We start from the raw sequence: 27,345 nt of genomic DNA, 5'->3' as shown, positions 1-27,345 counted from the left end.
CATTAGTTGCACAGCCGTAGTGTAGTACCTTAAATTGCATGCTTTGAGACGCTTTATAGAGAAGAAATGCAGTTTAATTCCATTTAATCATTCTAGATTTGTATGGTATCATAAACATATTTGAAGATCCAGAAAACTGATGGATTTGATGAATACTTTAAAAAGATTGGATTTGCAAAATATGTCTTGAGGTTGTTTCTGACATTTTGCAAAATCTTGAGACTGGCCCCCTTCTGGTGGGCCCCATGGGACCTTATTTCGTAAACTATATGTATGGTAGTGAACAGGAAGAGACAAATAATATTTTGATCCAGTTTAAATTGAGCCATGAATTACACATATGTTGGTCAATTTAAAAGATAATTTTGCAAGTGAAGAAAGTCAGTTTGTCGTAGTACCACTTAGTTTTGTGGGAAATCGCTCAGTGAACTGCATATCTTGTCTTGCACAATATACGTCACCTTGCTTGCTGCTATGCTTGCTCGCTAGCTAACTAGCTTAGCTATGTGCCACAATACATGTACCGTTATCTTACCTGATTTGTTTTATGAAGCATCTTTTTATCAGCCGGGAAGCAAAAGAACGAACATGCATGTTACATCCCGGTACGAAACACACAGGCATCGTAACTTCAGCAAGACGTCACTTATGGGACTTTGGGGTGAGTAGTCTTTCTAATTATGTATTTTCACAGTCTTAATACTTCAACAGTTTGACAAACTGAGACTTGTTTTGACTTGCAAAATAATGTTTTAAATTGAAAAACCTACGTGTAGTTCATGGCTCAATTCAAATACTTTGAATAAATGGACACAGCGACGCCTTAAACGTGAATTATACTAGACGCATCCAAGGTGGCGCGCGCCATCGTGGCGTCAAAATGATGTAATATCCTGCCGGCGGCAGAAGTAGAGCAGAAGTCGCGCACGGCTCTTTTTTTTTTTTTCTTTCTTTCAGTGGCGCGCGACAAAGTGGAAACGGGAGGCCTGAACGAGTTCGCCGACAACCGGATGCCAGGACTCTGAGTGACTGCAAGTCTCTCTTGTAAACTTACTGGGTTAAGATGAGTTCTTTTATGGTGAATGAAAGGCTTGATCCGACGAAGTAGGTCATCGAATCAAATCGAAGCATTGACGGCAATGCTGCTGCCAGTTCTGCCGGTTTTTACTTTTTTCTTCTTCTTCTAGTCCGTAGAAAGAGCAACGTCGGTAGCCTTTGCTCATTAGCGCCACCTCTGTTCAGGAGAAGACTGCAACTAGTGTCGCGAGCACCAGCGCGGGTATAAATAGTCACGGCGATCCCATGACGTCACATTTGTACGCGCCAGCTGCGCTGTGTCCAGTATATAACAGCTTTTAGACTTCGACGGAGACCAGTGAAGTGAATTAGAAGCACTTTTCCGGTGATGGCTGAGCGTACTGCGCAGCCTCAAACTGAGCTTGACGACGTAGATGTGACGTGAGCAACCGGTCTGAAAGTTGTAAGTCTTCTGGTAGCTGTGCCAAGAGAAATCTCAATCATTCCGAATCTTGCAGAGACGGAGAGCGTAGGTATATGTAAGGAGATAACATAGGCACAGGCTAATTTTTGCTAACTAAAATGCTAGTTAACATTAGTAATTAAACTTAAACAGCTAATGTGAGTCGAAACTGCCTGCGAGCTTCTCCTGACTATACGGTAATTTCTCTGTGCGACAGAAAGTCGCGTGGTTATGACACAATCGTTAGCCTATTTTTATAAAAACAGCTGCTACAGGGCCATAACGTGAGATACAAGGTAATGGAGCCTTTTATACATTGTTGTGTTTCTTTAGAAATAAACAATGGACAAGTAGAGTCTTTAAACGCTTCAGATGTAAAGTTATTCGCTGTCAAAGTGATGCCAAAATGAATGGGAGTCAATGGAATGCTAACGGAAGGTGATGGCTTGTTAGCCTAAGAGTCTCCCCATAGGAGGTACACTTTCCGGATGCTCACTTACCCCCTTGGAAATAAGGTCCCATGGTGGTCCACCGGAAGGGGAGGGACTTCACCTCTCTAAAGGTACAGATGCCAGCAGACATTAGATAAGCTGTATTCCCAGGGTAAACGACCCAAGGTGCAACCTGCTGAGAGTCATGTGAGCCCCCCCCCCCACCAGCACCTCAGCCCCTCAGTGCTATGTAACCCTGGGGTAAGAGTGACGGCTGCAGGGGGTTTATTTCCGTACTCTTGACGCTCCAGTGTGACATTCTGCACAGGCCGAAACTGATACGTCCTCTAATTTATGTTTTTGTATTTCCTCTTAACACATCTAGAGCAGAAAATTACACACGTACATGTACAGTTAAGAATCTAGAGTTATAAAAACACACTGGACACTGATATCACAGTGGGAACAGCCAAAAAACATGGAGAAAGGAAAAGGGAAGGACCAGAAACCAAAACTAAGAGTGGAACCGCAGTGGGAACTGTGCGCCTTCTCGACTTTGTATAAGCTGATGGGTCAGCTTTGTTGTAGGTTTTTTCCTTATCAATGTCAGTGGCTCCGCTCTCTGTAGTCTCCATAGAAGCGAAAAGGTAGAGAGGAAGAGACAGTCTGAGACAAAGATGAAGAATGGGCAGATAGGGAATTTGGGAGATAATACTGGGGAAAAAAACATGCACATTTGGAGATGCTGAATAGACAATGCAAAGAGAACTACAGAGGATATAGTGGGAGTGGTTATTTTTGGCAGATAGCCCATGCAGCTGCTCTAGACAAGGGGCCCAGCAAAAGCAAAGATCATGAAAATGTTACACACACCCACACGCGCGTGCATGTCATTTTAAAGACCTTAACTTTTTGGCAGTGCAGTGGCTGCTTGCTTTTGTCTTCTGTGTTCTCAAAGTGGTTTTCGCAAACTGAAATCAATCTCATAAATTAGAAGCTAGGAGGCTCCTGCTGATGATGTAATTAAAGTTATTTAGGAGTAAACAGACCTCAGTGGAAACGTTTAGTTGACTCGCAATACAAATGCCCTCATTATGATTCTGTCTTCCTTTAGTGTTAGCTGTTCACTGTTCATTGTTTGTGCTGGATGAAACTAGCTCATCATTACCGACTGTGTAGCACAGCGGGACAGTTAAATGTCACAAACATACACACAGACCAGGGCCTTGTCCTGAGGGGACACCATGTTTGGTTGATCCTGCAGTCAGAAGACAGTGGAGGAATAGTGGGAGCATGGTGACATGTCCATTAACATACCTGTGGGAAACAGTACCCCACCTAGACGTGTGTGTTAAATAAAACACAAAAACATAAATACACTTTTGTCAGATTTTCATTTATTCTAAACTAGTCATCTATTGCATGTATTCATAATCCAGACTATTTGTGCTGTACCGTAATAATGCAACACTCTCTGAGCAGCCAGTGTTACACCGGTATTCACTCCATTTAAAGAAAATGTTCTAAATACATAATTTTCTATTACTTGAATATCATACCACCCCTGCATTTGCAAACATAATTTCTAGAAAAAGACTATAAAATATGATACTTTGTTAATACTTGTTGTTGATGAATGGCCCAAAAGCATGCAAGGTGTCAGGTCTTGCTAAAACTTTCTCTCATCTCACCCTCAATTACTAGATCAACTCATTTTTCAGACTTAGCTGATATTATTTTTGCCTTGCTAATCTTAAACGACAAGCCAACAGGAATGATGAATCGGAAAGCTAATGAAGAACGCAGCTGCCTTTCTATCAAGGCACTTCTAAAATTTATGTCAGTCATTGTTCAAGCTCATGACCATGGAGCTCTAACTCTCAGTGTGTGTGTCCTGTCAGAGTCCTCTTTTCCTCGCTGCTTTCTGTTCAGATCCAGGGGTGTGTTCCACTTCCTTCCTGTGCTGCCACAATCTTGGTCAGGCTTCCTTCATGTCTTCCAACTTTATGAAATCGACTGTGTATGAATGTGTATATTGGCATGTGTCTCTGTACACAGTCCTGCGTGAAACACATGCAGGTGTTAATGAGGGTGCATATGGAAAATGGGACACAGGGCTTCTCTGCTGTGTTTTGATGTGGCCCTCGCTCTGTGTCCACGCAAACATTGCCTCACACCTCTGAGGTCAGAGGCCGATAAGAAAAGACACAAAGTAATTTTCCCACACAGTGATGTCACCGCTTGTGAAAATCTTGTCACAAACCAGTCTGACGCTGGTTACTTTGAATTTTTATCTTTTTCAGTCCCACCTGACCAGACTTTGTCCTGCGTCACCGATACCTGCCGAGAGGTTACAGGGTCAACGCTGCTGGCTCAGACATAACACAAAAAAGCAAACAAAAAGGAAATCTTGGCTCTTGTTTATGTGGTTAGCACTTCTCCATTATTGATGAAACAGCAATGTTCTTGCAACACAGAGGAATGTTTCTGCTTCCTGTCTGGGTACTGTTGTTTTGGCCCTTGCAGAGCTTACAGTATTTGCTATTTTTTGTGCTGGTATTACATTAGTTAAAGCTTATTTAGTTGTTTTGTAACCTGGATGAAGAGATAATGCCTGTTCACTGGATGTGATCCAATAATGTTATGAACTGCATCGTTTAAGAGAAAGGTTTAGGGATGCAAACTTAAAAAAACATTATTTGTCACATTGTGATCAATAAATGATTAATCATACAAAATACATGCATACGTTTCCTTGACATGGGCAATTTCAAAGTATCACCTTGATAAGTTAGGTATTTGGGAAACCCGTTAATTTGATTCAGAAATAACATGATAAAGATATGTTTCCATGCTGTATAATCATTTCAGCTGTAGGAGTATCCTTGACATCACAAGGGGAATGTTTGTAACTGACAATATGATAAAGAAAAGTGGCAAAGATCATGGTGTCAAGCAACATTTAAAAACTGCTGCTCCTGCAAAAGATAAAAGTAAGCTCTTTTGCATATCCAGTGCAAAGAGCCAGAGGCAAGAAGGGGAAGGGGGTGAAAAATATTAACATTTGGGCCACCAAAAATGTACTTGGAATTTGGCAATAAAAAATGTTGCTTTTTCAAAAAAAAACTTTTCCTTTTTTTAGTACACAGCAATAATAAATATTTACTATTGCTGTTTACTAAGTATTTCTTATCCGATTAATCGATGGAATAATCAGTAGAATACTTAATTACTTAAAATCGATCGCTGCAGCCCTACATCCAACACTGCAGTGGTTCTCCCTGAGCGCTGGACATCAGATCGATGATAAATGTCAGTGTAACAGTATCTGAGGGTGGACGTTTTTATTGAAGCTAGATGCGGATAGTGAGGAGGTGTAGTGTATGGACAGACAGGATCAGGCTCAAATTTTTAAAGCTCTGGTCAGTGTCACTGTATCTCTGGCCTGTCTGATGTCATGAGACTGTTTCCATGTCTGTATGTAGCTGCCACAGAAACCAACCTGTTCCCTATCTCGCCCTGTGGTAGAATCCACTCCTGAGCTCTTGTGAAATACTTTGGGAAAGACACACACACACACACACACACACACACACACAGACAGAGACAGAGCTAGCTGGTAAATGTATGGTACTACTACATGCCAGAGCAGTAGTTCCTTTTAGGTTCACTGTTAAAGTTAATTATTTGTCTTGAAATGGAAAATCCAATGCATAAAAACCAGACAGAGGCGAAAACAAAAAAGGAAGAATTCCGGAGCATTTCTAAAAACAGATCCCAGGAAAGCAACCAGTAGACAAAAACAGAAACACAACTGTCATGTGCCCTGTAAGATGCAGACAAACTATGCCACCATTGGCTGCTGCTGCAGATATTTTAATATACCTGTAAGTTTTAAATAACATTATTTCCATGGCTGTGTCAGTTGAGTCCCATAGACAGTGTGACTTTTAGACAGATTTCTAGATGATAGGTCCCTGCAACCAGACGCTTTCCTCAAATATCACACAAAAAAGTGCTGATTGCATCAACGCTCCTAATCGCACCTCGCAACCCAAACTTTGTCCCTAAATATCTCAACCACTACTTGTTTGTTTTTCTTTCAAACAAAACAACTTGCACAACCCCACTTTAGAGCAAACGATCTTCAACGCAGCCCACAAAACACTAAACAATCCCCCAAAGAAAGGCCTCTGTCTGGCTTTGAAGAAAAAACACAATCTGTCTTTCGAGAGAAGAGCACTTTTCAAGAAGCCAGTGTTTTTCAGCTTTCACAGAAAACGACGTGGAAAACACATTTGCCTCGTCCTTCCACAATTGTTTCCCTGCTGTATAATCCGTTCAGCTGTAGGAGTGTCAGTGTGGGGAGATGCCTTGACATCACAGGGAATGTTTGTAACTAGGACGAGCCGATAAAGAAAAGTAGGAATGATTGCGGTGTCAAACTACAGATACGAGCAAAAGAAAATGGTGCAAAAAGCCTTGAAACCAAAAAGAAGGGAGTACGGCAACCTTACTGATCTGGGGAAGGAGTCACTATTTTTGAAGTGCCTCCCCTGCAAAGTCTGGGGACTTACATGTAAGGCCTACTATAACTGGGTTGTCTTTCAGCAGGGGGCTGCAGAGTGGTATGGAGGGGGCCCTGTTTTCAATGTGCGCTGTTCATACTCGCAGTGTTTCTCTTCAGGCAGGCTGCCAGTATGTGGAACAGTCGTGGAGGGCCTTGGCTCAGGGCTTTCTGTTTTTTTTTCACAGAGCTGATGAATTTGCTGGGGTTTGAGCTGTAGCATCTGTTGCTTTGAGGGGGCCTGCTATTTATCAAACTGAAGCGGAGTCTGCTGGGAGCCCAAAGGCAAAGAAACATGGCTTACTATATAGGTTGACCCCCCCTTCTCCCGTTCTCTCTCTCTCTCTCTCTCTCTCTCTCTCTCTCTCTCTCTCTCTCTCTCTCTCTCTCTCTCTCTCTCTCTCTCTCTCGCGCTCTCTCTCACCCACCCACCCTCCCTCGGCACTCTGTTGGCTTGCTCTCGCAATCTGAAGACATGTTATTCAGAGCTGTGTTTGTGCAAAGGGAATAACTAGCAGGGGGCATTGGGGGGGGGATGGGTTGTACTTAAGGAGGGAGGGGGTTGAGGAGGGGAAATAAGAAATAGGATGTGACTTACAGTATTTCCAATAACTCCCTATAGTCTTATAGTTAAATCTATGAAAATAACAACTTCTACAGGCACTTGGCACCCAATGTTGTTTTTAAAAACGCTGTTGAAATAGTTGAGTACTGAAGTGCAGATTGGCCTGCGGCTTTTCAGGAATCCACCAGTGTGTTCTTAGAAAGAAAAAACAACTTGGTTTTATCCCTGGCGCTTTGAAGCAATAAAAAAACGTTTGTGTGTTTTTGTGTCATTTAAAGCCACAGACGATCACTTGCAAATGGAGACATGTCATGTCAGGCACCTATTACAGTCATTGCTCACCTTTTTAAACAGTTAAACTTGCATACATTCTCACACAGACCTGAGCTGCTCTCACTGAGACAACATGCGTTAGCCGGCCCTCAGGCGTGCTGTAAATCCTGCTTTGGCCACTGTTCTTAACTGTCCCATTGACAAAACAACGATTGGAGGGAATTGCTTCAAGGAGGTGATGAAAAGCAACAGGGAGACAAATTAACAAATGAGTGGAGGAACAGAAATTGATTGACAGGACAGAAGTAAACTGCTTGACAGAAAACCGGGTTAACTACTGTGTCAGGTAAACAGAAAAGGATGTTACATATATAATCCATGCATGTAAACATTCAAGTACAATATTACCTTCACGTCTATTTACCCACTTAAACCAACAGTCAATTTCTCTTTTTTTCTTTTCTCTTTTTCTACCTTGTTCCACTTTCCCTGTTTGCTCTGTCACTGTCTCTTCCCCTTGGTTTTCTTTGACCTCTCTCCTGCTCTCTCCCTCTTTCTCTCTCTGACTCTTCCTTCTCTTGTGCATCCACTGTGATGTAACTCTCTCATACAAACATGTATTCTTGAAGAAGGCACACAGATGCTTCTTTCATTCAAAGTTGTTTTATCTGTGCTTTACATCTTTTTACATGAACACGCTCACATGTCTCTTCCGCATCTGCCAGTCCGCTGCAGACAATCCTTTTATTTATGTGAGTCTTGTTATGGGTTTAGCCACCCCAAAACATGCCTCCTGACACGCTACAGAAATTAGAAAAGGGAAAAAACAGCCTCCATTGACGGAGGCTAGAGTCTCTCACTCTCACTCTCTCACTCACACACACACACACACACACACACACACACACATTCTATTCAATCAAAACTTTCACCCTGAGAGGCAGCAAGTGGTCAACAGGATATGAAACCCTCCTTTCTGCTTTTCTCCTTAATGTCAGAATTGACCTTTCCCCTACTTTTGCCTTTTCTACACTGAAGCTCACTCTTGCCGTAGTTTTGGTTTACCCGAGTTTGTTTGGTTGAATTTTTCAGCCTGTGGCCTTCATTTCAAGCACGACTGAAAGAAATACCCTCTTTTGGGCAAAATCTGGGTCTAGTAAACCTTCCATTTCTGCGCTGTTCTGTGCAGACTTGCAGATAATCAATGTCCTGCTAATTTGCTTTATGGGTTATGGCTGAGTCATTCCCATGTACTTGGTGAAAGGTGTTCACTCTGAGACGGAGACCACTCTGCTGAGCCTCACCCCCCTCCCCACCCTCCTGACTGGTGTTAGTGGAAGGGAAGATGACCATCTGCTGCCCCAGTTGCCCAGTGACTGGACAACAGCCTTTCCTTATGGCACAGTTCCACTGTCCATTGTCTGCTTGAGACTCGGAGTGTGTGTGTGTGTGTGTGTGTGTGTGTGTGTGTGTGTGTGTGTGTGTGTGTGCGTGCGTGCAAGGCAGCTAGTACATTTACACGTGAGATGGATTGCGTACTTGCCTTTTGTGTGCGAGTGATGAAGAGTGTGTGTGTGTGTGTGTGTGTGTGTGTGTGTGGCTCTCAAGGAGAGCCAAGTATTGTGTTAAGCTTTCCTGTGGGAGTCCCATAGAGAACACACCCTCACCCAGCAGGACAGTCTTCTGCACGGTGCAAGCTGACTCGGCCTTACAGTCGGGTTAGTGGAGGGTCAGTGATTTATAAGGCTATTGGCCAAAACTTTGCTCCGATGCATCAAGAGAAAAGATTTCCTCTCCAGACGTGTGCACACACACACACACATGCACACACACACACACACACACACACACACACACACACACACACACACGCACACTATTGTTATGGATTTCATCAATAGCCTTCATGAACACTAGTGAGTAGAAGGTGGGGGTAAGGTCATGTCTGAAAGTGTCACATGAAAAACAAACGAATGGTGCGTCATATTTTTATTCAGAGACATTTCAATTTCTTCATTCTTCATCATTCATGCGACCAGTAAAAGAAAAATCTGGGAATTTGGGAAGTTGCAGTTTATGTGATGTAGCAAGAAAGCAGCTGCTAATTCATGAGCAAGGCGTTGTTTGTTTCAGCCAGTCAAAAAAAGACAGTAGTCCCTTCATTCAAAGTAAATATCTGTAAACTGATTAGTGACCATCTTTACTCATAATCCCATCTTGGCCATGCTGGTATAACATAGGGCTTTCTCTGTGGCATTTGGAGTCTCTGCAGGACGTGAACAGAGAGACAGACGGCAGACAGATGGCGCCACAGGTGAACGCACACTGAAAACGAGAGGACGTTTGTTACATTAGCTCACTGTTCATGTTTCGGTTTACATGCCCAAAACCAATACTGAAAGATCTGCTGTGGCTAACCCAACAAGAGAAATATACAGTACTTTATTTGATAATGAAACCCGATTTGGTCTGTGTAGAAAAAAATACACCCACTCAGCAAATACATTTTTATTATTGTCACAGACTAACATACTGTGCTTAGTTATTTTCTCTTTGCTGCATTTGAGATCAAGTAATTTTTTTTTTTTAACTTTCTCAGGCTGTATTTAGTTTGTGCGATTTGAAAGTGTTGTTTGATACTTTTCTCACCCTCTGTTTCCATTTCCATCTGTCTCCAATTCTCTCCTTCCTGTTGCATGCTCTGTCTCTCTCTCACACAGGTGATGTGGACTCTACTTAGCTCAGTTACTCATTATCCCCCATCCAGTCCTGTCAGTTAGCTGCCTGCTCTTCCACTGCTTGCCTTTGCAGGAGAACAGCAGCAATCTGAGAGGGGTAGTCATGACGCTGAACTTTTCCTCCTAGACATTTAGTGAGGAAAACCTGCCCGGAGCCACGCATTTCTTGCTTAGTTGAAAGAATCTTGTGAGCAGCTACAGTTTTGGCAATGGTGCTTAAAGCTCATACCACATAGACACTCGTTAACACTTACGAGGAGCTCTTTGAGCGATGCTAAATGCATGTGTGCTTCCCAATGTTGTTGGGCCCTACTTATTATTATTTTTATTATTATTTTTATTACCTTTTGAATGCTAAACTCAGCCTTTATTGCATAATATACTGTAGATTGAGAATAGAGGTTGACAAATGCTCCGGTGGAAAGCAGGGGGATCTGGGAGATTTGCGGACTGTGGCTGAGCCATGCTGCTTTGATATTTAGGTGTGTGTTTGTGTGGAAAACCTGACAGAAATCTGATTTGGCAGAGCCATTATCCCCTTCAGACTTCAACAGTATGCCTACACCGCGCTCTGGCTGCCACTAATCCCATAATGGGCTGACTCTGCACTGAAGCTGCACAAATACTGTTCCCCTTGGTGATAACTCTGACAGTGGGATTGTTTCTGTTAATGCTCCCCGTGTATGTGCTCTGCATTACAGTGTGTGCCTTAGTTTGTGTGTAGTGTGTGTGTCTTCTCAGGTGAGTGGGCACAGATAGGTAATCTAGTGTACAGAGTCATCGATTTTTCTGCTGCACAGGAAGTGGCTGGTTATTGATTCTCAGGGACAATGATGTCACTCTAGATGGTGTGGGGTGTTTGCTTATCCATGATAAGGTACGAGGCGCTTTCTCTCCGCACACTGGTCAAATAATCCTCTCCCCCTCTGTCCTCTTACCTTTTATCACTCTTCTCTCATCACTCTTTCCACTCCATCTTTTCATTCATTGTGAATGCCCTCTGTAACCCCCACATCCATTATGTGTGACATAATCACTGATGAGGGATGTCACTTATAAAAGTCATGCATTTGGCTAGATTGGTGAGCTATAAGAGTATGGTTACAATGTCAAATATGATCCCCACAAATGTCTTCTTTGCTATTAAGTTACAAATATATGCATTTTAATTTAGATAACTATGTTTGTCAAAGTATACAATTTGACGTTTGATTATAAAACAAAATCGGCAGCATTAAAGCTCTACGGTTTCTGACAGTGTTTTCCATCTCTGTGTAGTCTAAAAGGCCTTATCTTTTATCACAAACCTGTTGGATTACTTTTCTTCACTCTTAGGTGTAAACTTTACTTAGTCATGATCCGCTTGTCCTTTTGCTTCCTCTTTTAAAAAAAGAATGTGGACACTCACAACTTTCCGACGCAAATGACTCAGTCAAGCCACCTTGCCAATTTAGCGGAGTTAGCCTAACCGCATAGTATAACTGCTTATCGACTTCCCCATAGATTCATTACTTTTTATCAGACATGACACCAATAGGAACATTGCCATTTAATACAAAGGTGTCTACCTATATAAGTTATGTACGACCATTTATTACACATCAGCTCCCAACAGGTAATGTTTGTAACATTAAGTACCAAAAAGTATGAGGAATTCAAATTTGAAAAAAAGCAAGCATTTACTTGCTGCATGAATTGAGAAACTGATGTTATTGGTCCCCACGGTAATATAATCAGTGAATGCTACACTGGACTGATCTCCTAATTTAATCTGACACTTCAAAGTTAGTGAGATATTTGAACCGGACTTCAGTCCACAAGGGGAATAATTCAGAAGAGTTTCGGCCGTCGGTTTGTTCTTTTCTTGGTCCCACAGGCCTGTAATTGATTAACCACAGCGCAAATATGTCCAACACTACCTGGAGGACCACACACACACACACACACACACACACACACACACACACACACACACACTGCTGTCAGGGTTATCAGGTCCATGGAGAGTTTTATAAAGATGAAGACATGCACACAAGTCCTACACATTAACCTAGTACATTTTTTAAAGGGAAAGTTAAAAAAGTTGAAGCTACATTCATTGTTCAAATAAACACCCCAAAAGCACAGATATTGTGAGAATATGTTTCTTTAAATAGAGTTTTAGATTTCATTAGAGGGAAACAAATTCTCACCCTGCAGCTTTTGTTTACATCAAACAAAGGCAGCATGTAAGCATGAAATAAGCAAACGTGTACAATATACAACATTTGTAAATGTAGACTGTATATCGTGCTAATAAAAAATGGCTATTTTCTCCCTAAAATGTGTACAACAGGTGATTTAGTTATTATAATGATTTTGTTGTTGTTTATAGTTATTATAATTTAATTTGACTTGAATTTACTGTGAGACACGTGAGTGACTGTTTGCAAGCACTGTTTGCGTAACCGAAAGGATGTATGGACATATTTTAGGCCCAGAAGATAATGTGACTTAGTAAGCATTTTCTACATTTTTCCAGTGTTGTCTTAGACAGTGCAAACTCATGATCTCATGTCATGTGCTTGTGTTTGAGGAACTTACTGGGTCTAGTCGCAGGAGGATGACATGCATGTACATGTCCTGTTTGTGTATGGTGTACTTGTCCTTCTTATGTTTGAGTATGCTGGCTTCACTGTGTACATTTTCTGTATGTCATCTTAGACCTCTTTTTTGAAGTTAAACTTGTGGTAGTCCATAGCTCACAGATCTGTTTACTTCAGTTTATTAGAAGGTACATACTGTACTGTTATTTGGATGTCTCCTATTGACCTTTTACTGGCCTGGTAGATTCAGAGTTCACCCAGGAGAGTTAAAAAAAAAAATATATATAAAAATAAAAATAAAAAAAATTAAATAGGTGGAGCATAGAGGGAAAACCATGTTGCCTCAAAACTTTGCATTTAGAGAGTTTGGTGTCCTTTTTTTTTTAGCTTTTCTTCAAAACAAAAACGAGAATAAAAGTGTAAGGAATTGATTAATCTGTGTGTTTTATCTGATCTAATGTAAATGCAATCGTTAGCATGTGGCTATCTAGTTTACCTCAAAAGCAAAGAAGCATTTCATACTTTATGGGTTTACGGGTGGCGTAAAAAAAGAACCTGTTCATTATAGCACATCTACTGTGTTGTATTTCCCTACTAAAAGCGGGTCCTTGATGCTATATCAGAGGGTACAGTAGCGTTAGCAGGTTTGTCCTGCTCTTAATTGGACTTGGGGATGTTTACACTCCAGCAATTCCAGCCAAACTTGTTATCAAGATAGCAGTATTCGGTTTGCCAAACACACTTGTTAACCCTAAATGCTTTTTCTCCTGTAACGTTAAAAGTAAATAAGACTAATAAAATAACAATAAAGCATAACTCACAACCTCTGTCCTGCTTGTCCGAGTATGTAAGCTTAGCATTCAGACAGGGTTATGTAAGAACAAAATAACAGTCAAATCTTACACTTTTCCTCATCCCAATTGACTACTAGTGCTTACTGGCTCTACTCTGCAATAAAAGAACAATGTTGCTCCTTTATATCCATGTCTTCTACATGGATCATCAACTGGTAAGGATGTTGATTTTGTTTACCAGGGACATGAAGCTTTAGCCTCAGTCTATTAGCCTTATATTTATGTATGTAGCCATCAAGTGCATATTTAAGATCTGTTTACTTTAGGATTCTCATTGTAGAACGAGTCAGTTTGAAGCATTAAAAAGACAGCCAGAGACTGCATTTTCAACCAACTCATGGAGCTAACGTTAGCTTAAAGGTCCCATGGCATGAACATTTCACTTTTATGGTTTTTTTTAACATTAATATGCATTCCCCCAGCCTGCCTATGGTCCCCCAGTGGCTAGAAATGGCAATAGGTGTAAATTGAGCCCTGGGTATCCTGCTCTACCTTTGAGAAAATGAAAGCTCAGATGGGCTGATCTGGAATCTGCTCCTTATGAGGTCATAAGGAGGAGATTTCTCTGCTTTGCCCGCCCAGAGAATTTGGCCCACCCATGAGAAAGAGAGAGACATCATGGCTTGCAAACAAGCAAAGTGGTCAAGGCCACCCACCCCCCCCTCTCCTCCTCAATAGCATTTAAAGCTACAGACACAGAAATGGCACATCCTAAGTAAAGCTCATTGTGGGACTGGCTCTAGTGGCTGTAATTCTGCACCAAGGCTGAATTTCGGGAAAGAGACTTCAGATACACTATTAGGGGACCACTAAGGCAGAAAAAACATCCAAAAAGCAGCATGTCATAGGACCTTTTAATTAGCTAGCTAGCTACAGCTGATTCCGATAAAGCAGTAGTTGTCAGCTAGAAAAGAGAAGTCTGCTTTTGTCTACCGCTGTCTAAAATCAAGGAGCCGTTGTTTAAAGAAAAATGACTTTAAATTTTGAGTGTGATACCATTACCACATCGTTAACTTCATAAGTGCAATGCTGCTATTAAATAGAAAACCGGCTTTAACCCTTTATCTTAATATGTTGAATGTGGGGAGATTTAAGTCACTATGGGGAAATAGTAATTAGTGATATTTAAATATTTACAAAGGCAGTGGAAATATTAAATGAATTCCATTTTTTACTTGTCGTGTGACTTTATATTAGGATTCCCACCTTCACTCTGCCATTCTTCTTCTGTCCCCACTGTCCGATGTCTTCAAAGTCTTAAAATGATCTCTAAAATTATTGAAAAGGCTGAGTCAGTGATGGGTGAAGAGGACAGCGACCAAGGTGATCAAGTTTCCACCGAATCAAACAGACATTTCATAAACGATTAAACATTAATGGGGCAGTCGCCGTGACTATTTTGTGCCGCCATTCAGTAAGGGAACTCATTGCCTATTAATGAAGTAATGGGACACGGTCAAAATGGTTCTGAGGGCAGCGATTAGGCCATATCACATCCTCCCCTCCTGAAGTACAGCAGGATCACCTCCACTCTCAACTTTTCAATCAAAATACATCCAAGGTTACAGATTGAGCAGATATAGTGGAAAAAGAGAAGTGAAACCAGCATTCTCAAACAGAGTGCAATAGTTTTTAGTCTTTGCTGTAGCCTCCATGATGTATTCCATCGCACTTTTTCAGGGTTTTTTGTCTGTGGTCTAATCTGGTATAGCTCACACTGGATCGCTGCTCTCAGGACTGTCAAAGCTTCTTCTGTTGAATAAAATGTGTTAATTGACTCGCTTTCTTCAAATGCTGAAACTAAGACTCAATGATGCATCAAGTTTTTATTGCCTTTTGATCACTAGCTGGAGCACTGTCTGCTGTTGTGAACTTGTTTATTGGTATTTTTGGGAATGAATCACCTCAGTTCTGTATTCTCACTGAGACGGGTGAAGGCTTGGTTCTTTTGTGCTGGGTTTACAGTGCCCATTAAGAATTACAGGGTGATGATCAACAACTTTTTGGCCAGCTTCTCAGTGAGATGAGTCATTTTTTGCTCAGTCAGCAGAGCTGAGGTCTTGTCAGAGAGAGGGAAAAAAAACAGCTGTGCATGCCAGGAGGCACACAGCAGCGTCTGACCAGAGGGACTGTTTTCTTTGGGACTCTTAGAGTCCCAGTGCTGGTTTAAGGTCAGCTTTGTTAGTCCCATGTTTTTGGATAATGGTAGCTTTCCCTATGATTTCACTCTGCATTTCTTCAGTATCTAAAAACATTTGCTACGATACTTTGCAAGACTCTGAGTTTTGTCTTTTGGCAGCACCTCTGGACTCACCCCATAGTGTTATCTCCTGTGTTTCCCATCAGGAAACTTTTATGAAGAGGGGGAGTCAAAGGACAGCTGGGGTTGTTATTAGAGAATTAGAGAGAATATATAGAGAAAAGAATACAGGTGAAGCAAAACTGAGTTTTTCATTGATTTGTAGTGGCTGTGTCATATCAATCTAAAGATAGCAGATGAAGGCTTTGTTATTTTCCGTTTTTCTGTGGGATCTTTTTCTCTTGAAGCCTGTTGTATTGTGACAGCTGCCCTCTCCCTGTTAGAATAACATCCCCGGGAACTCACTCTTCCTCACATGCACATGGGTTGCAGGCCTACGCCTTTTCTCCTGTATTGTAGCCCACTGTGCATATAGATTACTTAGAGATTTGTGTATATGCGGGTTTTACACCTGGCAGTGTAAATTCATAAAAGCGACATTATCTTTTGTCCCAGATACCTCAATCTGTAGTTTTTTCTTTTCTTTTTTTCCATGTGTGTCCTGAGGTCTCCACAGTTCCTTTTGCATTTCATGGAATCCAAGGAACGCTGCTTCCTCCCAGTGTTGGTGTGCGCTGGTCCAGGACCCGCTGGTCTGGGGGGGCACGCCTCTCCTCTCAGGAAAGCCGGCGCTTGGCGAGACCGCTCCACTCTGATAGCCTGCCAGAAAACACACAGATCAGAAAAGGGAGAAAAAGAAGAAGAAAAGGGACCAAGAGTTACTCAAAATGGGCCAAAAGGCAACTCTGGTCCAGTTAATTCCCACATTGATTCAACTTTGGCTCATAAGTCTTGACATCAAATGAAAGTGAAGGTTAAAATGTCACCACATGAAACCCTCACATTGAAGCTTATGATCAACACGTTTTGACAACTTAGCACCATTTTTAAAGGCTGGTTACTGCTCTGTGAGATGAGAGAAGTCTGCAGGTTGCAGGCTGCTGGACAGGTAAGGGTTAACCCTCCATACTGCTCAGTTAAATGCTCCTGTGATAGGTGAACAGGCCCAATATAGAGCTGTGCTTGAAGAGTGGGGTGGGGGATACCCTGTAGTCTGCAGTTTTCACTCTTTGTGCACAAGTTTAAAACTATCCTTGTATCTGTGTATCTGTAGTATTCAAATGTATTGATTTACTCCTTTACTGTTAAAAACGGTCACTGCAGGTTTCAGAGTGTATCTGTTTACATGGAGAAAAAAGTCTGTAGTTGTTTTCCACAGATGAGAGCTGCTGTTGTGAGCCTCTGGGCCAAGTTGAACCATGTGGATTTGTTTGCTGTGAAGTTAGGAGACATTTGTTTCGCCACTTTAAAAAACAACAACAACTCATAACTGGGCAAATAATCAGTAAACTAAACTACTGTCTATGAAACAAACCAGAGTAGTTTGTTCAGTGAACTTCATACCTCGGCAAAACTTTTTTTTTCGGTTTTCCTTTCAGAGAAACTTGAGAGGCAGAGAGAGAGAGCAGAGAAGATTGGTTCCTGTAACTGTTGTTGTGCCCTGTGATTGGTGGAAGCCTGTTGCTAGGCTTATGTCAGTGTTCGCGAGTTTTCTGCTTCCTCTCCTCTGTGCACTGATAGGTTAGGTTTGTACTGGTCTGGTGGACTCCTGCCACTTGTTGAACATCCCCACAGTTTTTGCGGTTCCCTCGAGTCTAACTGCATGAGAAAACACTGCAGCCGCAGCACTGAGACACATGTGCAGAGTTTACGTCTGGCATGGCTTCCTCTCTCTGTTTTTTTTTTTATCTTATTAACTTTTATCATCCTCTTTATTGCTTTAAGCCTGTTGTTAATTCTGCTCAACACTCATAAAAGGAAAAACAACTGCTTTTGTGAGCATTTGAGAAAGTAGCTGCCATACTTCCTTACTTATAAAAAGTTTAGTTAACTAATTCTTAACCGTAGATAGTTATAGTAGGATGTCAATGAAATGGCTACTTTCATTTAAAAAGTATTAATTGTTTGTTCCAGATTTAGATCCCTTTTTGTACCACTTTCTACACTAATCCTCAAATCTCTAAATCTCTGTAAAATGTTATAACAACATGCCAACTGTCTGTGTACTGGTGTACTTCACTAAACCTGAAATTCCTCATTGACACTTATTGAACATGGGTTCACTCTTTTCTATGGTATATATTTCAGGCTTTGTTGACTGATGGTATGTTTTGAATGTGTGAAACGCTCTCACTCTGTAGGTTTGAAGGCTGTTGTTGTTTGTAGTTTGCACATTCATGAAGCACACAGAGACTTTGCTAAGCTTGGATGTAAGATGGACAAAATGGATTCCTAAATTCCAATAAGAGTCAAAATGTCTAAAGAAACTTCTCAAACCACTCACGCAGCACAAAAAACTGACATTTTTCACCAAAATATAGCCGCATACACTGTTTCTAAACTGTCAGTTCCTGCTTCTTCCTCCATAAAATGTGTATAAGCTGATGCTCTCATGTGCAAAGTAGGCATTATGTTTCTATGGCCACTGGTTCATGCACTAAAGAGAATCTATATGTAACCTTTTCTGAACACCAGCCTCTATGGCCACAAGAAGGAATTATGGGATAGTGGTGAATGCTAAAATGTATTGTTAAGAGTAGCACAAGCATCACGATGAACGCCGTGCAACCAGTAACCAGTAACATAGCTCAAATGCAGCGTTTGTGATTCGACTGCTCATGACGGCCGCATGTAAACATTAAAGCTACTGTCTTTATAATCTATCTTTGTAATAAACTGTCTGTATACTTACAAAGTTCTCAATGCTTCGGTTTGCATGTAGGGACCGTCATTATGCTATCGTTTAAGTGTGGTGCTATTTTGAGTCTTGTTAGTGGTGTAGAAATAGTGATTTACCCTGTGCCCCGAAAGCTAGCGTTAGCAGCTAAACACCGGTTTGCAGTAGCTAGTTTCAAGCTACAGACACATTCGATTAGCATGAAAACAGATCCCAGAGAACGTTCGACTTGGTACACATATGTTATTAACCCCTAGGTTCATTTTGCGCCGGAATTGTCCTTTTAATGGGAATAATGTTTTATAATTCTTATTAGTGTAGGACTAGTGGAAATGTGTCCATTGTTCAGGCCTTTCCTCCAACAGCTCTGAAAATAGACACACTGTTAATACAAATCTGAGATGATTCTTGTTTCCAGAAGCCTAACCTCCATCATAACTTCTCTTCCCATTGTTGTCCTAACCCCTGTACTCCAAACACCCATCACACACACACACACACACACATCACTCTGTCACGGTCACTGGTTTATCCCCTACAACAGCTACTTACTTAGTTACAGCTATTTAGCCATTTAAGAACAACATTGTGTGACATAAAAGATGTAGGTCTTCAGACTCCTGTGAAACACCTGCAGTGTGGTTTTTATATGTCACACCGTGTTCTGAACCAGCTTCAGAAGACACCACAAAGTCTTACAAGCAAGGCATAACTTATTGAAGTCTGAAGTCAAATATTTTGTCATGTTTCCCTTAATTGTGTCAACAACAGAGACATAAAGTCCAAGTGTGCAATCCAAAACACTTACCTAAAGATATACAGGGATTGTCTGGCTACTCCACATAGCTTTCGCTGCAAAATGGGCTCGGAAGGAACTTGTTTTGGTGGAACGTGTACGTTTAAAAGTTGTTTTAGTCGTGCAACAGAAAACTCAGATTGGACAGATAGTCTAGCTAGCTGTCTGGATTTACCCTGCAGAGATCTGAGGAGCAGTTAACCATAGTCCTCATAAATCGACCAGAGTTTAAAATGCCAACGCAAAGGAATCCCAAGGCAACGGTTATCCGGCCTAAATGAGTGAAATCCGGCGGATTTTCCAGTGGCAATGGAGCAATCCCGGAAGTGTAACGTCAAGGATATAGACTACAGGGATTGGAACTGTATGTTTAGTTGGACAAAAACACTAAAGGGTCATTTACAAGCTTTTTCTGGAGCTTTCCCAATCCTTCAGAGCATACAGTATATAATATATGGATGTTTAGTGTTTTGATAACAAGTCTGTCATTACTCAAACTTTCCTTAAATCCATTTAACTTGTTTACAAGCTCTGGTTTGCTTTTGCATAATTCAGCTCTTAGTACCAACTACAAACATGCAACTTTTTATCATTTGGACCAAAGACCGTGAACTGAAGGTGTAATCACAGCCTTGATGTAGGAAGGAGCAGATATGCCCGGATCACTGCACACACAGAGATACTCCTGATGTGAGTACAGTAAAGCCTACAGAGTAGTCAGTGTGTGCACTCTGACAATAGTGTTTGGCCCTGTCCGCGAGGCCAGACCCCCCCGAGCCTAAGCGCTTTTATGTGAAAAGGTTTGGTGTGTCGTAAGCCCTAACGCTGACCAGCCTCTTCTGTAGCTTTGCTGAGCCATGGGGCTCCCAGCAGCCCTGGGAGTGCTGACTCCAGCCCTGGGAACATGTTTACCGCTGCCCTGCACCCCACCCTGTGGCATCAGGAGAGGGACCAGGGGGGGCTGTTGGGGGCTGTTGGCTTGATCCACAAAATTAACCTGCTGAATACTGTGCTATCTATCAGTCCTAGGGACTTGCAGTTGTTCGCCAAACTTGCCGGGCAGGCTTTTGATTGGAGTGCACAGGGGCAGATTTGCCTTTTACTTGGCTTCCACTCACCATCTCCTCATTGTTGCCAAATGTAACTTCTTTTTTGTCTTGAGTACCCTTCACAGTTCATCTAAACATTTACGTAGACAGTTGTTGCAGTAAGGATGAACTGAAACGTAGTATCTCACAAAATGTACTTAACTATGTAAAAAATTAAAGTATGTATGTAACTTTTTCAAACAATCAAAACTATTGTGGAGTTTTCTTCCCATAAAATGTGTCTTTGTGAAATCTCTGTGGAAAAAAAAAAAAAAGTTTTTGTTTTGCTTAGGAAACGTGTTATTTTGATATCTCATACAGAAACGTGACGCAAAGATGTGGATGTGTGCGCACACTCTGGCCAATATGGGGATGCTTTTGTAATGTGGTTGCTGGCAATCCACAGAGGAAAAAACACTTGACTCACATGTGCTGTTACATGAAATTACAAATGTTTATCTGTTGTTTACCAGAAATTTCAAAGACAAGTATACCACACAAGTTATTTTGACAACAGACCTGTCTGTGTGGAATAAGGTGGCTTTCATACTATAATATAAAATGTGTGGTACACAGTGTTGTTTTCAGTACATCTCATCTGAAATCATTCTAAATAATTATTGACTTTTTAACCACCGCACTGTGATAAACCAGTTATGCACCAGTCCAATGAACGTGTTATTGCCAAGCTGGGATAAACAAAGCCATAAGAACGGCTTTCCTTGACTCTGCTTCCTCTTCGCTTCTAAAGGACTCCTTCAGCTGGGGCTGATAGGTGGATCACATTATCTGAGGTCTGATAGGCTGTGGTGCAAAGCCACTAACTGAAGGGCTGTTGTTGTTGTTGTTGCAGCAGGTCCTGCAGCTATTCATCTCGCTGTGTGCTGATGCTGATCTTTCCACAGCAGACCTTTACCTTCTTCTTCTGCTCCCCCCCCCACACACACACACACACAGAATGCCCCCCAGTGCAGCAAGAGGCCAATAGGGGAACTTGCTGCATGCTAGAGCTGGTTTTGGGTGGTGGTGGTTGTTGTTGTTGATGATTTCATTGAATGCAGATTACACAGATACCAAACATGCCTTTTTCCAGTGAGATTTGGCAGTTTTACAGAAAACTAGTTCTAGTAATCCTGCAGCGTGGTTTCTCCATACCATATTGGATTTAAGAAGTGATTGTGATTGGAGGAGGAAATCAACAAAGCAATCACCTTGAATTGATTGCTGCCATTATTTAGCATACAGATTGCAGGGCATTACAGTAAATTAAATCATGATCATGGCAGCAGGGAACAAAAGAAGGAGAAAGAAGTGATGATGTTCTTAGAGGGGGAGATTGTTTTCTCTGCTCACGTTTAGGACCCCCCCCCCCCTCCCCTCTTTCTCCTCACGCTTAGCACCGCCCACACGTGCTCCTCCCGCCGCCATTGGCGGCTGGGAGGCTGTTTTCGCCGCCTGATTGGCCGCTGAGCACGTCGATCACACGAGCCTCGACTTATTTACCGAATGTATGAGCGAGAGAGGACGGTATTCTGCTGTAGGGCTGCAACAGCTGACTGTCGAGCACTTTACCCAGTGCCTCAAGGAACAAAGAGAGAAGGAAACAGCCATTCAGAATACTTTTTTAAAGATTTTTTTTATTCCCTTCAAATAATCAAAAGTGCAGCGAGGACACGCGATGAGGCACGCGGTCGCCCCGGCAGAAAACGTGGAAAATAATTATTTTGCAGTGACAGACCAGTTAAAGATATGTACCCATTGTGAACGGCTAAGCAAAACGGTAAGAGAAAGGAAAGGGCTTCAGGAAAAAATAACATTATTTCATAACGCACCGATTTTAAAGCTGCAACCTGACTTTGGGATTTAGAAAAGTGTGTTACATTATTGATGGTTTTTAGGCGACGTTATTCCTTTGAACAAACAAGCTGCAGTGCAGTCTTTTGTGCAGGCTTGTTTACGAGTAAGAAGTGTGTGTGTGGTCATTGGTCAAGAAATGTGTTTCTGAGTTTATTTTCTTCGTTGATTTAAATGTCAAATATGTAGACACATAAATGACACGTTTAAATACATGTTTTTAATCCAGTGTCATTTCTGAATAGCGTATAGACTACATTTCGTTGGTCATTCATTCATCCACTTTTATCTTCATTGTGCGCTGCGGGACGGTGTCCGCTAGTAGACATGTCTCGACAAGCAGCGGAAAGTTACAGGACATAATAGAGGCTATGCAAAGGTTTCTATTGTGTTTTAATTTTGTATGAAGGCAAAGTGTGTGTTTGGGATTCCTCATTAATTATGAAACGTCAGAGTTTAATCCTGCTTTTCAGTTTATTGTGACTGCTATGAGTTGCATGTTGCTTCCACAATGGAGAAGTCTCATTTCTATTGTAATTTTCTCAGTAAACCAGAAAGGATCTGACTAACAAAGTCAATCAGATTTCTCACACTGGTGAAGGAATACCGTGACAGTAGAAATAAGAAGTGATGATCGCAGACAAACTTTGCCTGGAGCTTCCCCCTCTGCTTTCCTGTGATATTTAAAGTGCATGTTTTTCTCTTTTTTCTCTTTTTGTCGTACAGGACTTGGGAGTAAGGATCCCAAGACCCTTAGGAAACGGACCAAGCAGATTTATCCCTGAAAAAGAGGTAAAAGACCACCAGAGACTTGTAACTCACTTGCAAACATGAACTGATTTAGGAAACTTATGACTTGTTTTTTTTCCTGTTCAGATTCTTCAAATCAGTAAAGTGGACGCCAGGACACAGTCGATATTTGAGGATGCGTTTGCAGCCCTCGGTCGCCTTGACAACATTTCTCTGGTGATGGGCTTCCATCCGCAGTACCTGGGGAGTTTTCTCCGGACGCAGCACTACCTGCTGCAGATGGATGGACCTCTGTCTTTGCACTACCGACACTACATCGGCATCATGGTACAGTCATGTTTATTCTCTGATATCTAATCCACGCCTCATTTAACTGTTAATGTGTCAAGCTGTTAAATACATTGTGGTTAATCTCTCCTTCTCTGATCCTGCAGGCGGCAGCTAGACACCAGTGTTCCTACTTGGTCAACCTCCACGTGAACGACTTCCTCCAGGTCGGGGGTGATCCCAAGTGGCTGAACGGCCTGGATGAAGCGCCGCAGAAGTTGCAGCAGCTCGGGGAGCTCAACAAAATCCTGGCCCACCGACCTTGGCTTCTCACCAAGGAACACATCGAGGTGAGAGGACAGGCACGGTCTGGAGGGTGGACGTGGACATGAAAAGTCTTGCGTAACAGGCTGAGATCTTGGGTGGAGGCTAGAATATAGCTGCAGTTGTATAACTTGGATTTTGGAGTCATCGCAGTAGAGGTGTAATGACAGAGGGATGGGGGGGGGGGGGGGGCGAGGCTGGAAAACGAAGAGACAATACATTGGTTAGGAAGGGTGAAAACATATTTTCCCAATTCCGAAAAGGTCAGTGATATTGAAGTCATTATTTGGCTCCAGTTACCAAGGCTCACTTTATTTTTCCTTTCGTTTTTTCCCAGTGCCTTCTGAAGGCAGAGGAGCACAGCTGGTCCCTCGCAGAGCTAATCCACGCCGTGGTCCTCCTCACACACTACCACTCCCTCGCCTCGTTCACCTTCGGCTGCGGCATCACGCCCGAGATCCACTGCGACGGCGGACACACTTTCAGACCCCCCTCCCTCAGCCAGTACTGCGTCTGTGACATTACCAATGGCAACGGGCATGCTAATCACCACGACGATCCGCTTGGCAACCAGGTGAGTGGTCAAGGATGGCGTTTGTTCAGTGAGCTAGAGCGTGTTTCAGGTTTTCTTACTGGTGTGGGAAACTTAAGTCAAGGCAGCAGGTGTAATCCCTGCACTGTAAATCCTGGGTGTGAAGTGCGTGCTGAGTGAAGATGCTTCTTGTAGGACTCCTTCCTAACCGTAGGCGTGCTCTCTTGCTCTTTGTTTCCAAAGGAGATGTGTGGCGAGGTGGAGGTGCTGATGGAGCGCATGAAGCAGCTGCAAGAATGCCGCGACGACGAGGAGGCTAGCCAGGAGGAGATGGCAACTCGCTTTGAGAGGGAGAAGACGGAGAGCATGCTGGTGGCCACAGCGGAGGACGAGGAGTGTGTCCCCTCCAGAGACATCTCCCGACACTTTGAGGACCCCAGCTATGGCTACAAGGACTTCTCCAGAAGGGGGGAGCATGTGCCCACATTCAGAGTGCAGGTAGAGATCAAATACAGTCTGAAGATGGAGGACAGTACAATAAAAAGATGGTCCATATGACTGTTATTTACTTCTAATTTGTCTTTGCTCCAGGACTACAGCTGGGAGGATCATGGTTTCTCTCTGGTCAACAGACTGTACCCTGATGTTGGTCAAATGCTGGACGAGAAGTTCCAGATGGCCTACAATCTGACCTACAACACCATGGCAACACACAAGGATGTAGACACCAGTATGCTGCGCAGGGCCATCTGGAACTACATCCACTGCATGTTCGGCATCAGGTCAGTCGCTGGATACTCGGGAAGCTTAAAAAACGTTTATGATGCAACCTTTATTTTGTAATGTTTGCAACAATGTTGCCAACACTGTTTCTCTGTTATCCTCAGGTATGATGACTATGATTATGGGGAGATAAACCAGCTTCTGGACCGTAGCTTTAAGATCTATATTAAGACTATGGTGTGTAGTCCTGAAAAGACCACCAAACGAATGTATGAGAGCTTCTGGAGGCAGTTTCAGCACTCCGAGAAGGTAAGATCCTGGCCTCACCTGTAGTAGCTATTTTAATTGGTTGATTAATGTACATTTACATTTAATAACTGTCTCTTTTCTCCTGCAGGTCCACGTTAATCTGCTTCTTATGGAAGCGCGAATGCAGGCAGAACTGTTATACGCTCTGAGAGCGATTACCCGCTACATGACATGAAGTGCTTTTGGCGTTTTTATCGTTGTCTTTTTACTGTCTGTCATTGCTCATTATGGGACACTTTAAGAAAAAGGAAAAAAATGTCAATCTAAGGGGGGGGGGGGGAATTCAACAAAAAATGTGGAAGAGATGTGAGAAGCCCTGGGTTGTGACAGTGCTTATTGGATGGCTGTTGAGAAGAGGAACAGAACAAATGAAAAAAAAAAAAAGAACTGTTGAAGTCATCTCAAACTACAAGTGGATACATAAACTCAGTTTGTGTTGCCTGCAGTGGCAAACCTGACCAAGAGAGGGCAGCCTGGAGCAAACTCCTGCTCTGCTGGGGAGTTTGTGCCGGGCCTGACCACTGACACTGGAGGCATCCAGGACAATGTTTCAGTATTGCAGCATGCAACCCCTTTTGTTGCCAATCTCTTCTGTCTCCTGGTAGAGTGAAGACCCACAAATTTGTTTAGTATCTTTAATATCTTTTTATTTCATTTTGTATTAAGGGAAGTGGATGTTGTTATCGATGTGGTTGCCGTTAGTGGTAACTGGAGAGCATTAACTTTTGGGCGTTTTTTTTTATAAACGTGTGCCTGAACTATCCAGCACAGTATGCATATGTGCTGATGCTGCTGCTCCCATGTTGTATTCAGCAGGGTCATATTGATCCCCAAATCACCCCCCAACCCCATTATATCCCCTAAGCCCCTATCCACTAGAAATCCACTGCATTACCCCTCCTCCCCCCTCCCTCTTGTCCTCTACCCCAATCTCAAATGTCAATGTAAGCTAATCCAAGGAGTGTGTGAAAGCCAGAGCGGTTTGGAAAGAAACTCAAAGAACACTGTCTGAGCCCTTTTTTGAGTTTGACTGTACATGTGTGGATGAGTTCTGTGTTCATGATGACTGAGGAGTTGATGTTTGTGGTGCGTGCGTGTGTGTGTTTGTGTTTCACAAAAATGACGGAGAAAAAAAAGTTTGTCTTTGAATTTCATGTGTCAAAAAAAAAGAAAGCGAGGCACTTTGAAGGAAAGACTTCTTGCTTCTGCTGTAGCTCAGTTATTGTGAGTAATTGTGTATCATTTGTTGTTGTTGATGTCCTTTTTTTTTCTGGTAATGGGGGAAAAAAAATAAATAAAAAAAAGCTAATCAAAAAGAAAGTTAGAAACCAGGTTTTCCAGGAGGGATTTGCTTCCGGTTGCCCTAACCACATCTTATCTGTCTTCCGCTTATCTCAGCTGCCTGGTCACCCTAACACACTTTCAAAGCTTTGGATTGTGAATTTACCAGTAAATGAATACCTCTTCTGTTTTTCTCTATAAAACATATAAGTGCTCTTTGGTGAGCAGAGACTCTTTACGGGCTGTTCCCATTGCTCGGGAACCCGGTGGGCTCACACATGGCCGACCGCGGTCGATTAGCTGTTGAATGCATAAGGTTGTATCTGTGCTTATTTCCCTGCTGGGGAAGTCTAACCAGTGCAAAAGCAGCTTATCGTTTCTTTTCTTTTTTTTTTTTTTTTTTTATAAATTTTGAACAGAGGTGAGAAACCTGCTGTTTTGTTTTTTTGTTTACTAAAACCAGTAAAGTACGGCATTCTTCTGAGGGTGGATTGAGAGAATCAGACAGATGAATGAGTGATGTTGAGGAGGAGGGTGATGATGATGATAAAGGAATGGTACATTTGGAAGTGTTTTGAGAGGAAGTGGAGCTTTTTTTTCAAACTTCTGACTGACGTCAGTTACTGACACTTTTTTTTATATGAAAACCTATGAAAAATATGGAAAAAAAAATAAACTATGAAATTGAATTGTTGTGTATCATTTGTAGTTTTCTCCTAAACAAATCTGATTTCACTGCTTCATCAAAGACATATTAGATGTGTTGAGGCCTGTGCAATTCAGGAATCAAACAGTCATAGCACAATCAGTGTCAACATCAGCTCACTTCCACTGTGCAGGAAGTATAGGAAATGAAATAGCCCATGGTAAGATGACTCATGGCATTTTATTC

At 42.2% G+C, this 27,345-nt stretch overlaps 1 protein-coding gene across 2 annotated transcripts in view; it reads left to right on the top strand.

Moving 5' to 3' along the window:
- The window catches only part of sesn1 (sestrin 1), a 52,517-nt gene extending 26,946 nt beyond the window's left edge, over nucleotides 1-25,571 (top strand). The window contains exons 1-9 of one of the 2 annotated variants that reach the window (XM_078274020.1): nucleotides 21,934-22,193; nucleotides 22,994-23,059; nucleotides 23,144-23,344; nucleotides 23,452-23,634; nucleotides 23,946-24,182; nucleotides 24,384-24,638; nucleotides 24,732-24,922; nucleotides 25,028-25,172; nucleotides 25,261-25,571. In XM_078274020.1, coding sequence (XP_078130146.1) covers nucleotides 22,092-22,193; nucleotides 22,994-23,059; nucleotides 23,144-23,344; nucleotides 23,452-23,634; nucleotides 23,946-24,182; nucleotides 24,384-24,638; nucleotides 24,732-24,922; nucleotides 25,028-25,172; nucleotides 25,261-25,347 — 1,467 coding nt within the window. In that variant the 5' untranslated portion in view covers nucleotides 21,934-22,091 and the 3' untranslated portion in view covers nucleotides 25,348-25,571. Of the gene's footprint in view, nucleotides 1-21,933; nucleotides 22,194-22,993; nucleotides 23,060-23,143; nucleotides 23,345-23,451; nucleotides 23,635-23,945; nucleotides 24,183-24,383; nucleotides 24,639-24,731; nucleotides 24,923-25,027; nucleotides 25,173-25,260 lie in introns of those variants that run through there. The other variant, XM_078274019.1, reaches the window with a different exon arrangement.
- Nucleotides 25,572-27,345: the final 1,774 nt, after the last annotated feature.

The sequence above is a fragment of the Sander vitreus genome, chromosome 18 (genome assembly GCF_031162955.1).
Source record: "Sander vitreus isolate 19-12246 chromosome 18, sanVit1, whole genome shotgun sequence".
Lineage (NCBI taxonomy): Eukaryota > Metazoa > Chordata > Actinopteri > Perciformes > Percidae > Sander > Sander vitreus.
This window is presented reverse-complemented; position numbering and strand designations above follow the sequence as displayed.